Below are 14,683 nucleotides of genomic sequence, written 5' to 3'. Positions count from 1 at the left end.
CCTAATATGTCAATATTTATGCGTTCCATTTCTTTCTTAACAATTTCTAATTTTCCTTCATTCATGGCTCTCACATTCCATGTACCAATCACTAGGGTCTGCTTACAGCTGTTCCTCCTCCCTTGTGTTTCCATACTTGATGGTTCTACCTAGGTTACCCTTTTCATAGGGTAATATTTATAGACACTTAGTCACTGACAAAGAGGGTTAATTTAGTGTCTATGTTGCTTTCCTTCAATATGAATAGATGTAATATAGTTTATATCTCAACATCAAGAAGACAAAGAAACCTCACTACTGGGCCAATAGGTAGCACTATGATATTTGGAGAAAAGATTGAAATTGTCAATAATTGCATCTTACTTAAATCCACAGAAAATATCCTTGGTACCAATAAACAAATCGAAAGATGAATCACACTGGGAAAATTTTCTGTCAAGGACCTTTCCAAAATGCTAAGGATTAATGATACCAGCTTAAAAAATAAGTGGCACCTGATTCAGGCCATGGTCTTTTAAATTACTTGTTATGCATCTAAGAGCTGGACAATGAATAAGGTTGACAGAAGAATAACTGATGCCTTTCAGCTGTAGTGTTGGAAAGGAGTACAGAATATCCCATGGACTGTCCAAAGAATAAACAAGTCTGTCTTGGAGAAAATGCAGCCAAAGGGCTCCTTGGAGGCAAGGATCCTGAAATTTCATTTCATAGACTTTGGACATGTTGCAAGGAGGGCCTATTCCTTGTAAAGGAATACCATGCTTGAAAAATGAAGGGTCAGCTGAGGAGAAGAAGACACTCGATAAAACAGATTGACACAGTGACTGCAGCAGACTCAAGTATGTCAGAGTTGATAAAGATGGCACAGGATAGGACAGTGTTGGTCACAGGGCTGCTAAGAGGCATTCCCGACTCCACCGCACTTAACTACATGTTGTTTTTAGTCTGTTAAGTTGACTCCAACACATAGTGGCCCCATATACTTAACTTTAAAAAAGCACACCTACTGCATATAGCAACCCTCTAGGAGAGTATCCATTAAGGCTGTAAATGTTTACAGAAGCGAACTGCTTCTCCTTTCTAGCAAGAAGCGTCTGGTGCATTTAAGCCATGGACTTTTTAGTTAGAAGTAACATTCTGTTACTACTGTAACACCAGGATCACTAGGCCCAGTCTGAAAGCTTCTTGGAAACCTATCCACCATGTGCAACTATCCTGATATTTGAAATACCAGCAACAAAGCCTCCAGCATCATCGTAACATGTAAACCCCATAATAATGAGGGGGGAAAAACCCAAGAAAAAAACCCCACACCAAAGAACTGACAGTTTATCAGTGGTTAATTCCTTCAAAAGTCCTAGTCTAGCAGCTTAAGAATAGAGAAAAAAAATCAATTAATAAATGTTTCAAATCCTCTCTTCAGCAGTAGGAAAGTAGTCTTCTGTAAAATGTTAATAATCTTTCCTCCAATTCTAGTATTATATTCTTTTTTTATATAATTCAATTTTGATTATTTGCTCAGCATATACACTGAATTATGCAGTAAAATATTATAATCCTGACATACATTTCTGCTTGTTTTTTTAAAAAAATTGATACTAATTTATTTACAAAATTCCAATACAGACCATATAGTTAAATTTCCCCCACTTATCAAAATGTACAGCTCCATGATTAATACGTCCTTCCCTGCACATGCTCATCCCTCTATTTCCACTTTCCCGCCCTAATATCTTCATACTCTTTATACAATAATGGCTTTATACAATATTTGTCCTTGTGAGACTGAGTTAGTTCACTCAGCATAATGTTCTCCAGTCCCTCCCAGGTTAGGAATAATTTGGAAAATCATTGCTCTTGTGTGCTGTGTAATATTCCATTATATGAATGTACCATAATTTCTCAATCCATTCAATTGTTGTTGGACATGTGGGCTATTTCCATGCTCTTGCAATGATGAATAATGCTGCTATGAACATTGGTGTACAAGTCTCTGTGCCTCCGTTTTTATTTTCTCAGGGTGTATTCCCAGCAGCAAAATACTTGGATCTTATTGAATTTCTATGTTCTGCTTTTTGAGGAAGCACCAACTGCCTTCCAGTGTGGTTGTACCATTTTATAATCCCACCCACAATGTATAAGAGTGCCTATCTCCCCACATCCTCTCCAACATTTATTACTTGCTGTCCTGTTAAACTTCGTCACTGTTACTGGAGTGAGATGGTATCTCATTGTGGTTTTGATTTGCATCTCTCTTATTGCCAGTGATTTGGAGCATTTCTTCATGTGTCTGTTTACCATTCAAATATCTTCCTTTTTGAAAATTCTTCCCATGTCTTTTGCCCGTTTTGTAATTGGATTATCAATCTTTTCCCTCTGGAGGCCCAGGAATATTCTGTAAAGTCTTATTATGATTCTCTTGTCAGAGATGGTATTACCAAATGTTTGTTCCCAGTTGGTAAGTTTTCTTTTAAACCCTGTTAGAAAAAGTTTTCTATGAGCACAGGGATTTAATCTTTAGAAAATCCCATTCATGTGCATTTCTGCATTTGGCAGTCTCTTTATACCATATACTAGGGCTTCTAAGCTTGATCCCAGTCTGTACCTTATGAACGTTATGGTTTGGGGCTTTACTCTGAAGTCTCTGATCCACCTTGACTTGATTTTTGTGTATGGTGTGATATGTGGATCCTGTTTCAGCTTTCTGTAGGTGGAAGTCCAGTTTTGCCAGCACCATTTGTTGAAGAGGTTATCATTTCCCCATTTGAAAGCTTTGATTTCCTTGTAAAATATCAGTTGACCATAGATAGCTTGGTCTATTTCTAGGTTCTCAATTCTGTTCCATTGGTCTATGTGCCTGTCATCATACCAGTACTGTCATGAGCCTTAATTAATTATTCATGGACATATTACAAAAGCCAATTACAATTTATTGATTGACTAATTAATTATTTAAATCATAGCAACAACTGCAATTTATCTACATTACAATTCATAAATTCATCACAACATATTGATTCATCAACAGTGGAGAACAGTCACTCACCCCGTGATCCCAACTCATCTCCTTCTTTTGCCTCTCGTGGTCATTGGTGCAGTCAGGGGGTTCTCCACTAGATCAGCGGGGTTTCTCAGCTAGTTCAGCAGTTCAGTGTAGCCAGGGTCCATCTGTTTGGGCAGAATCCTCCACCGTCTCAGTAGCTCATGTTCATCAATGAAGGCCAGAGTTCTTGGTTCTAAAAAGAGCCTTTGGGTCTTCAGTGTTCAGCTTATTGTGAAATGCAGAGAGAGATTTGCTGGGCACAGCCAGAGTTTATCTACTCTGGCTTCCCCGCTTTACAGTATGGTGAGGCAAGTGGGGCATGCTGGGATATGTTGAATAACAATATGAGTTTGACCAATCATGTTCAATACTAATTGTGTTTCCTTCGCAACATGGCCGTCACCAGTCATATCTCCTTACGAAGGGTTCATACATGTTGTGGTCAGTGGGACCCCAAAGCCACTAAGAGTATGTTTTCACAAATATTCTTACATAATTTCTAGGGGAGCTCTGGTGGCCTAGTGGTAAGGAGCTGCAACTACAATCCCAGTGGCGCACAGTTCGAATCCAACCAGATGCTCTGCCAGAGAAGAGGGACAATCTCCTCCTGTACCAGTCAGATCTGATTTGACGGTACACGTACACAAAAATAATAAAATAAAAAATGAAAAAAAAAAACCCACATAATTTCTAACAGCAAATTCCTTATATATTTCTTATCTTATTTCTAACATATAACATGGCAAGTTAACATATTTCTTATTTAATTTCTCTCACATAACATAGCAGATTCCTATAATATTTCTTATTCTTAAATTTACAAGTTATGTTCTCTTAGCAGCATGGGCAGTAACAAGTTACATTCCATTACAGGCAAGTTATTACCAGTTACATTCCCTTATCAAGAGTTTGCACTTCCTGTGGTCAGTGGGGCTCTAGGCCGTAAAGAGGCCTGTTTATGCATGTTAAACTGCTAGTGTATTTTTTCACAAATATTCTTATTTCTGTACTTAAGCATCAAATTCAAAACGTATTTTATAATGTTTTACAGCAAATTAACAACAACTTATTATATCTCATAATATGTGTTATAGCAAAATTAATATCTTTTTCTTATACTTAAACTGCTCATAGCACAGTACTGTGTTGTTTTGGTTACTACCACTATGTAGTAGGTGTTGAGGTCAGAGAAACTATGCCTCCCACCTCATTTTTGTTTCTCAGCGGTATTTTACTTATTCAGGGTCTCTTGCCTCCCCAAATAAATTTGACAATTTCCCTTTTTATCTTCTTGAAAAATATATCTGGATTGGAATTACATTGAACATATAGGATTGTCATTTTCACAATATTAAGTCTTCTTATCCATGAACAGAGCACATTGTTCCATTTCTTTAGGTCTTTTATGGTGTCTTGCAGAAATGCTCAGTAGTTTTCTTTGTATAGGTCTTTTGTCTCTCTAGATAGTATCACTCTCAAGTATCTCAATTCGTGGTTGGCTATTGTAAATGGTATTGCTATTTTAATGTCTTTCTCTGAATTTTCTTCATTACTATAGAGGAATCCTACTGATTTTTCGATATTGATCTTATATCCTGCCACTCTACTAAATTAGCCTACTAAATCTAACAGTTTTGCTGTTTTTAAAATTTGCAGTGCTCACTTTTTCTTCTCCAATAACTGCCTCTTGGACTGTGTATAGGTTTTACAGATGCAAAGTTTCATGTTCTGGAACTCCTATATTTTTGACAGTATTATCTATAATTTATTGTTCCCCACTCAGTAGAAAACCTTTGCATGGTCTATAAAGCACAGGTAAACATTTAATATTTTCTGCTTTCATCCAAGATCCACCAGACATTAGCAATACCTCTCAATCCATTTCCTCTTTTGAGTCAGTCTTAAACCTTGGGCAGTTTTCTGTTGGTGTATTTTTCAAACCATATAAAATTGCCTTCAATAAAATTTTACTTAAATATGTAAAAAAATCATAGTGTTGGTAATATATTAATGATTGTAATAAATTGTAATTGTTCACTTAAAAAATGTCATTGGTTTAGGCACTGGTTTCTAATTAACTAATTTTGAAAACACTTTCTTGTTTTATCTAGACTTCTAGACTTCACTAGTGCAGTTGGCTACGAACATGTAGACTTGGATACCTGCATGCTTTCTGAAACACACAAAGTGGCTCTTGAAGAAGACATCAGAGTTCTTGAAGAAAAGAACATCAAGCTTCTCCCAGGACCTCAGCCTCTACCCAGTCCAGTAAACACAGTCTTCTTTGTTTTGTTAGCTAAGTTTAGGAAGGAAACAAAATCCCACAGCAAAGATCACAGAGAGAGCACTGAGGATGAGGGAGGCAATGGCAACAGCAGAAGTCAGGGCCTAGGGCTGCCCCATGGTTCTCAAGAAGCCTGGGAGAAGGGACCATCTGCTGTGGTGATAAACAAGCCAGGGAAAGCATGGGGACTGTTCCCCAAGCAAACTACAAGATGAGATAGCCCATGGGTAAAAAGCAGAGTCACAAACCACATGTCCTGGTTGCCATACAATAAGTTTTTAATAGTGTTTATCTGTGAAATTAGAAGGATAATTAGTAAAACATGTATGGGGCTACAAAGTGGGGAAGCTGTGGGAGCAGAAGGGTGAAGATGGCTAGGGACTAAACAACACGGTTGCACAGTTTGATGGTTGGTGAGAGAGGGTGAAGAAGTGGGAAAGATCTAGCAGGACCTGAAAAGATTGGGTAATGATGAGTACGTTTCAGTGGCAACTGATTTTATAAAACATAAAGCATGGGAGTGATTGTTTGAAACACAATATGAATGAAGAGTAGTGTGAAATTCAATGTATGGGGGGAAAGACTATTTAAAACTGAAAAAAAATAGTGTTTATCTAAGCACTCCCTCTCACTTTAGATTACAGTCAGACAAACACAAGAATAAGAACTTAATACCCAACTTTGTGCATATTATCATTGCGTGAAAAAAGAAATATTTTTTTCATGCACGTAAAGTCAAATTTGTATGCTTTTTTTTTCTTCCCCAGAACATAACCCCCATCCTCTTTCACAGTAACCCAGGATAACCTGAATAATATTTCCTTATATAACCCAGGAATGTTAACTGTTTTATTTAAGATGTGCAGCTCTTCTCAAAGCGGACCCTCCCCTGGATTTTCAGAGGCAGTAAATTGCATGGGAGGAGATTTCTCCTGCAGAGCAGCTGGTAGATTTGAACCACATGCCTTTGAGTTGGCATCACAGCTCCTTAAGAGTGATCAAGGGAAAAGTTAATACTTAGTTAAGCTAAACTATTGTTTGGTTTTAAGGAGACTTTGACACAGTCTTAGTTTAAGATTTAAAGATTATCTTGGGTAGTAACTTGAAGGTCTGTTAATCAGCCTAATAACATACTTAATACCTCTGCATTGGCTCCTCTGTTGCATAGCGCTTGTGGTCTGCAAAACTTGCTAACAGCCATCCCAAACATTGCAGTTTGTTTTTATTTACCTGGAGCAATGGAGGATGGAGTCAGGAATATGAGGAATAAGTGGAATGTGCAGTTAATTGCCTTTTGGATAGTTGCCATCTTTGTCTTACCAAATATTTTAATGACATAAAATTTTAAAATTTCATTTCATTTTTTTCTTCTTTTGACTCTCACATTACTTTAGTTGAAAGCCTACACTCCAACTGTTTAGCTAATAGCTCAGTTCGTAGAAGCAGAACTTTTCAAATAGGCTCAATGTTTAAGTTTGAAAAATGTTTTCATGGTAGCAATTTCCACTTCTGGGCCAGAAAACTGAGTCTGTGACCACCCTGGACTTGTGCTTTCAGCATGTTGAGAGAACTGGCTCAGTCACCTTCTCAGTCACAGCATCTAAGTGCCCCTGCTACCTGGCCCCCCTAAGAGTGGAACTAGAGTCCGATAGCCTGTGGACACTGCCAGGCTCATGGTGCCCATGGCTGCTCAGCAAGCAGACCACCTTAAAAGCCTGCTCTTGGCCAGCCCAGGAGGCAATAGCAAGGCTTTGCCCCTCAGGCCTGATGAACAATTTGTGGAAGCAACTCTAGGGTCTGAATAAATTTGAGGAAATTTAAATTCAATTAAGATGCAAGATTAAATTTTTATTGCCTTCCAATTGGAAAATTTAACTAAATTAATTAAACTGAAGAAGATGAAATACATGTGGGCAGAACTTGTAGTTGCTGATTGCTTCTTTCTGAGGTGTTTTCCTCAGGAGGCTGAGTGACCCCTGTTTTTCTTTCATGGACAGTGTGCAGAGGACAGAACCTCGGACTTTGTCCCCGGTGCTCACCAGTTTGGCCTGGCACAGGACAGCCATTTCGTATTTCTGTTCAACCAGTCTGCTGTTCGCAAGAGGTGGGTGTTGTTCTGACGTCATTGTGAGATGTCTGACTGCTGGATGAATTTGAGTGGTATCTTCAGCAGCTGGACCTTGTCCAGAAGAAGCTTCAAGTGTCTTTAATAGAGAGGGTTTGACTTATACCCAGATGGCAGCTGTGAGAAGCCAAAGGGCCATGGTTGGTGTGAGGTTTCTGCCATCCTCATCCTTGTTGTTGTTGTTGTTCTCTGCCCGAAACATCATCTCCATCTCTACTTCTTAGCCATCAACAGTCAGCTCAGGGCCATTGACTCTCCAAGATGCCCCTCCTTTGTACTCTTCTTTCTTTGTGCCTCCAAAATATGTTATAAACCCTAACCTTGATATGTATGTCTATAATCCCATTTGGGAATGAGCTTTCTTAATTATGTTAATGAGACAATATCAGTGTAGGGTTTGTTCTCTGATGTTCTTATCTTCACCCCATTTTAATTAAAGCTGGAACAGAAGTGTCCACTTAAATTAGTCTTTCAGAATCCCCAGCTCCTGAGCTCTCATCATTTTGTCTTTTACTTCCATTTTCATTTAAACATTCATTGATCTACTGCAATTATCTACCCAAAGTCTTTTACTCTGCCCCCCAATTTCTGTGCCACACCACATGTCTGCATGATCCCTTCCCTCTGTGTATCCATTATACTGTATTCATTCCCTCAGTGTTTGTCTTTTCAAACAGAATTGTCTCCCCAGTGTGTGTGCACATATACACATAGTTTTTTAAAGAATTGCTATTAGCATCTCTCTGTCCTTTCTTTACCCCCTCATCCTCTCTTGTGCTCATCTGGCCAACCGTCCTCCCACTGCACAGACCTTGGAGTTGCCTCAGCTTTTCATTTAGCTGTCTGAGGTACAAACCTAGAAATTACTTTATTATTTTCCTTCCCTCACTCATCAGATTTAGTCCACCAGTAAAACTTATTACTTTTCCCTTTAGAATATGTCCAGTATTAGTCCTCATTCCCACTACCACCACCTAAAAGCCTCCATCTTGCCTCTGCTGGATTATAGTAACAGCTGCCTGACTGGTCCACCTCCCTTTGCTGTCAGTTTTCCTAATCCAATTCATTCTTTACATATCAGATAGAAGGGTCTTTTAAAGATGTAAGTCAAACCACACCTGTCCCCATATCCTGCTTAAAACCTTCCTTATGACCTCCTACTATACTTAAAAAGAATCCCCTCCATTCGCTAGAACATATCTTTCTTTTCATCATCTCTGTTTGTGCTTTTCTAACCTTCTTCTGATGGAAAAGTTACCGGATACAGCCTTCTCTCCTTCCTTCCACATCTGTGTTCGTTCTCCCAACTGGCCACCACTTGACTGTCACCTATTATTAAAAGGGATGCTTGCCAGTCAACCATTATTCAAGCCAGCCGCAGTATACTCTGTTTTTCTCTAAAGGAGAAGGGATGCTTTTTCTGCTGAGCTTTGTGTGTTTTGTTCTTTCTTGTCGTTTAAATGTGAACTGAAACATCATCTTTCAGAAATGCCTGCCCTGACTACTTAATGTGACCATCAGTTCCCCTCTGCATGACCCAATCTTAACTCTGCCCAGCACTTCTTCTCTTGGATCTATTTTTGGGATTAGTTTTAAAAGAGATGGGCCCTTCCTTTTTTGTCCTCTGCTTATATCCTAGATGTGCTCCTGGCAAATGTTTATATATTTCTTGGATGGATGGATGGATGGATAATGACTTTCTCCTCTCATCTCTTCTTTTATATATAAATGTTGAAACAATTGCTAAGTTCCATTTTGAAAACTGGGGGGAAAGCTAATTCCTTTCTGAATACTGAGCTCTTACTTTCTTCTAGGCTTTTTGTTCAGCTCAGGATACGAACATTTGCCTCCAGTGGTCTGATTTACTACATGGCTCATCAGAATCAAGTTGATTATGCCACACTCCAGCTCTTTGAGGGTCGCCTGCACTTCACATTTGACCTTGGCAAAGGCAGGACAAGAGTCTCACATCCCACACTGCTGAATGATGGCCAGTGGCACACGGTATGTTGTCTGGAGGTTGTAATTTTGTGTTCTGAGTTGTTTTCAATCTTTCCTTTTTCTTTACTCTTTGCTCTGAGTTTGAATGTTAGTTCTATGAAAACAAGGGGTTTAGTTTAGGTTCTTACATCTGTAATTAACAGATGATGCAAAAGAACATCTGTTAATCCTTCCTTGGGTCTCACAACCCTTATGGATGTCCTTCATTTTGCTTTAGGTTAAGACAGAGTACATTAAAAGAAAGGGCTTCATGACTGTTGACAATCGAGAATCTCCAGTGGTGACCTCAGTGGGAGATGGTTTTACTTTGGATGTGGAAGGAAAGTTTTACCTAGGAGGCCTTCCTGCTGAGTACAGGGCCAAGAATATTGGAAATGTAAGTATCTTTTCTGTATTGGGGCACATTTTTCCTTTGGTGTGATTGCGTTTATTTCGTACAAGAAAGTAGTTCTTTATATAACTATGATTAAATCACCTTGTTTGAACTTGGGGCTTAGCTACAATATGCATGGTCTTTCACTCCTTGTCTCCAATTGTGTGTGGTTTTTCCTTAACACTTCACCAGTATTTCTTGCCTATTAGTTAATGAACAGTATTAATTATTCATTAACAAGGAGTATTCATTAATTTTCCAGCCATTAAACTGAAACATGAATGAGGAAAGACTATCAAATTTATAACTTAGAGATTAGTAAATTAAATGATATTAAATTGAGATAATAGGAAAAATGTTTATTGTATTATCACCAAAAAAACTCAAATGGTGAATAAGTCAGAAATTCATGCAAAGTTTTATAGCAATATAACTTCAAGAATAAAAAGATAATATTTTAGTTTGCTTTTACGAGTGAAGTAAACATATAAAGTATAGGACAAATGTGTCTTTGACCTTCTATTATCATCAATACCTTCTACTCTAATGTGGCATTTGGTTCAGATCACCCACAGCATCCCTGCCTGCATTACGGAGGTGAGCATTAACAGCAAACCGCTTGACAAGGACAGCCCAGTGTCTGCCTCTGCAGTAAACAAATGCTACGCAGTAGCCCAGGAAGGAACTTTCTTTGAAGGAAATGGATATGCTGCTCTTGGTATGTATATCAACAATCTAAGTAGAGGCTTTTGAGTTTAGCCAATATTGACCAGATTGTATAGGTCTTAGAATGTGATGGGCAAGGCTGCAGGAGACGGCATACAGATAAACATCTGTTTTTGTCATTTCTTGGCACTTCATGCCACTCACCCCTTGTGCTCTCCAGATTTCAGGACACTTATCAGCCAGAAGGAGTGAGTCCGTGTGCAGAAGACAGACATGCTGCTGACCTCAGCTGTGCTGTCCCCAGGTTACATTAGGCACATTCTCACTAATCAAGTCAGTAATGAAATCTGAAATGACAATTAGTCACATGAAATACTTAGACCAGCAAGGTGAATGCAGGTAGATTTGATGAAGACATCAATTCCAGTTAGATTGTTGAAAATAATCAATTGCTAAGTAGAATATAAATTTTTAAAATATCTTGGAATGTAAGTTTTGGAAGACTTCAAATTGGCCTGTATAATATATTTGGCTAGTCTCTCCTCATTTTAGATGTTTAGTTTGCAGCTTTCCATCCTATACATTTTACAAGGACACTTTCCGTTCCTCCCTGCTTTCTACCACAGATCTGTATTTCTGTGCCTCCGCCGCTCTCTGGCTTCTAGAATTGCCCTGGCTGATAGTTGGGAGGTGGGGGAAGGAGAAAAGCCAGCACACTTCTCCCCTTCACTCTCTACATAGAGGCTCAGGTCTGGACTCAGCTCCCTGTCCGGACCCTGACCCATGTTTCCAACACCGCCCTATGGCTACCAACCTCTGAACTCATTACCTTCTCTGATTTTCCTTCAACACTGGAGATAAAAACACCTGCTATTTCTAACATCCTAAATTTGACTTCTTAGCCTTTTTACTACCTACATAAAAATCTTCTCAATTAAGTGCCCATTTTTGCAAACCCTTTTATGAACTCTGACCAGTACACTGAATAAATGCTATTAACCAGCTTGTCAATACCGGCAAAATTAAATTACCCTCTGGATGTGTGATGAAGGATTTAATTGATCAAATCTTGTTTGGTGTTTGTTATTTGCTTCTTTTTTCCCTCCTAACACTACCTGGGGAAGTCTACAGGAAGTTAGAAATATTTATATGTCAGGGCAGTGTTTGTACCTGTCCACAGTGTAAGCCTATGTGGTGTCAGATTCCTGCCTGGCAATAGTAGAGAGGATATGCCTGTCCTCCATCTAGCCCAGTGTCTCCTGGTGGTCTGCATGTGTCAGGTGTTCAGTAAGAGTTTTGCTTTGTCTTACAGCTACAGAAGTTAAGGTTCCAAGGGTAGACGTGACTTGCTTGTGGTTATGGGGCAAGAACTGTGTCTTCAGGTTTGGAAATGTGCAGCCCACAGCCCTCCTGTGAGCTGAGCCATGGTGGGCTGTACAGGACTTGTCTCTTATTCTGTGCTGCCCTTGTGTTTTTCAGTCAAAGAAGGCTACAAAGTCCGGTCAGATGTAAACATCAGCCTTGAGTTCCGTACGTCCGCACCAAATGGTGTCCTTTTAGGGATCAGCAGTGCCAAAGTGGACGCCATTGGATTAGAGATTGTCAGTGGCAAGGTAGGTGCTTAGTCTCAGCATGGTTCCTCTCTCCCCGAGTCAGAGAGAGAGAGCAAGTGAGAAACAGAAATTCCTAGATCCAATTATCTGCTTTCATGGAGTACATGTTATCTACATAGTTACAGGAAGCTCTGGCGCCCTAGTAGCAAGAAGTTGTACTTCCAACCCAAAGGCTTGCAGTTTGAATTCACCAGTAGAGGAGAAAGATGGGACGTCTCCTCCTGTGAGATTTATAGCCTCTCTAAACCTGCTAGAGGGTCAGGTATGACTCAGCTTTGACTCCGCAACACATAAAACCAACACAGATTAATAGATATGTTGTGCTGTTGTTGTGAAGTGCCAAGTCATCACAGACCCATTGCTGACCCTCCAGAGGGATTTTAGAGTCAGTTAATTACACAGAAGCAAATTGCTACTTTGCTTATCTTTCTTATGCAAAGTAGTTGGTGAATTCGAACCATGTACTTTTGAGTTGCCAGCCCAACTCCTTACCTCTAGGCCCCCAGAGCATCCTAGATGATATAGATTTAGATTATTTATGAATGTATAAATAGAGAAAAATGGGCACTCTCCTCTCGTGTGATTAACTGCCTCTGAAAACCCGCTAGAGGGTTAGCTAGCTGACTCGATGGTCCACAACAATAATTACACGTGTGCGCGCGCACACACACACACAGAGTATAAAGTGGCAAGGATATGAAGGGGATGCCATTTGAGTTAGATGTGAATATGAAGGGGAGGAGAAGAATACAAGTGGTCAGATACGAGAGTTTAGATACTAAACATCTTTTTTTCCCGTGAAGATGACGCATATGTGCTCACTGCAGGTAACTATTTCCCTTTTGGAAATTTTTAGAATAAGGTAGCACCTGATCTTTAAGAGGCCATTTTTTCCAGATGATGGCTTTTCTTCATTTATTTAATAGCTAGAGCTCTTTCTTAATGTAATGCTATAAATTTATTCATCCTGATAGTGCAGTACAGATGTATTATGTGGGAGATTTTGGTTTTTAATCTGGAAAAATTCATCAAGTAAAGATATTTACTTGTATCTTCTGTGTGTGTCTAGCTTTTATTCCATGTTAACAATGGTGCTGGCAGGATAACAGCCACATATGAACCCAGAGCTCCATCTACTCTCTGTGATGGGAAGTGGCACGCTCTTCAGGCTAACAAAAGCAAACACCGTGTGGTTTTGATTGTCGACGGGAATGCTGTTCATGCTGAAAGTCCACACATCCAGTCCACCTCAGCAGACACCAACAATCCCATTTATGTTGGCGGATATCCTGGTACGTAGTAGCCTATTTCTCTGCTCTTTCACTGCTATTGGAGGAGGTCTTAGTTCAGGGGACAGAGAAGCAGATTAAAGGTACATAGTTTGGGTGACAAATTCTGTACAATTACTAAACCGATTTCAAATATCTAAGAATTCTTAGAAAAGTAAAATGACCTACACATATCAATTAATGGGTAGGTAAGAGTATGCAAACATTGTATTTGATTGAAAGTGAGCTTTATGAAGGAAGATAAGTTATCATTTTAGGGAACAAATGTGATTTCTACAAGTTTATATCAGTTTGAGATTGGAATAATGAATTTCAGATTTCCAAGTAATGGGTACAAATAGTAAAAATATAACCATTGTAATGACCTTTATTATAATTATGGCTTTAAATTATTATATACTGAAAATTTCCTATGAATTTCACTATCTCCTGAAGCCAGAAATATGGAAACAAATTCTTATCGTTTTGATGTAGAAACCACTTGACTGTTTTTATCTCTCTTGTGATGCTCATGCTATAGCAAAAAATTAAACAAGACATGCTTTCTCTTCCTTCCTTTCTAAACAGCTGATGTAAAGCAGAACTGCCTGACTAGCCGTACCTCATTCAAGGGCTGTCTGAGAAAGCTCACCCTGACCAAGGGCCCACAGGTGCAATTCTACGACTTCAACAAGGCTTTCTACCTTCAGGGGGTTTCCCCCCATTCTTGCCCTGGGATTGAGCCCTGAACTTTGGGGGGAAACATTTGATTGGGAACCACTGTGTATATTTTGAGGAGAATTACTTTTATGAATTAAAATCCCTTCCATTCAGTTTTCATGTACAACTCAGGTTATATGTTTCCAGAGAGAAATACTGTGCTTATGTTAAATGAAAACCATATGCACAACAAATACCTCTATTAACTAGCTCACTAGCTCAAGAAGTAAATGCAATTGATTTTCTTTTTAAATTTTTTTATTAAACTTTGTAAACATTGCATATTCTACTGACTACTTGACAGTGTTTCATGTTTTGCATTTTGAACTTCTGAAAAATAAAATATCAGGGTGTCCTGTTCTATGATATTTGTATGCCTTGTTGTCTTTACAGTTCGCTGTTTGGTAGCACTACAACACCTACTTGTCAGTTTATTATATTGGGGAATGATTTGCACGTTGCTAATTAAGATGGAAGGAATATACTGAGTCATTGTATCGAAAGGAATTGGCAGATACAGAAGAATTTAATGAAATAGAATTTGAGCCAGAGCCTATGGTGATGAAGGAAGAAGTTCAAGCTGCTTTGAA

The 14,683-nt window shown here is 39.0% G+C and overlaps 1 protein-coding gene across 1 annotated transcript in view; it reads left to right on the top strand.

The window, feature by feature from the left end:
* The window catches only part of LAMA1 (laminin, alpha 1), a 177,285-nt gene extending 163,163 nt beyond the window's left edge, over positions 1 to 14,122 (top strand). The window contains exons 56-63 of the mRNA XM_006891430.1: positions 5,155 to 5,311; positions 7,325 to 7,431; positions 9,267 to 9,456; positions 9,671 to 9,829; positions 10,391 to 10,544; positions 11,972 to 12,105; positions 13,175 to 13,397; positions 13,962 to 14,122. Of these exons, the coding sequence (XP_006891492.1) occupies positions 5,155 to 5,311; positions 7,325 to 7,431; positions 9,267 to 9,456; positions 9,671 to 9,829; positions 10,391 to 10,544; positions 11,972 to 12,105; positions 13,175 to 13,397; positions 13,962 to 14,122 (1,285 nt within the window). The remainder of the gene's footprint in view (positions 1 to 5,154; positions 5,312 to 7,324; positions 7,432 to 9,266; positions 9,457 to 9,670; positions 9,830 to 10,390; positions 10,545 to 11,971; positions 12,106 to 13,174; positions 13,398 to 13,961) is intronic.
* Positions 14,123 to 14,683: the final 561 nt, after the last annotated feature.

The sequence above is a fragment of the Elephantulus edwardii genome, unplaced genomic scaffold, assembly GCF_000299155.1.
Source record: "Elephantulus edwardii isolate Elephantulus edwardi_28Jun2011 unplaced genomic scaffold, EleEdw1.0 scaffold00097, whole genome shotgun sequence".
Lineage (NCBI taxonomy): Eukaryota > Metazoa > Chordata > Mammalia > Macroscelidea > Macroscelididae > Elephantulus > Elephantulus edwardii.
Note: the sequence above shows the minus strand (reverse complement) of the source record. Positions and strands in the feature narration are given on the sequence as shown.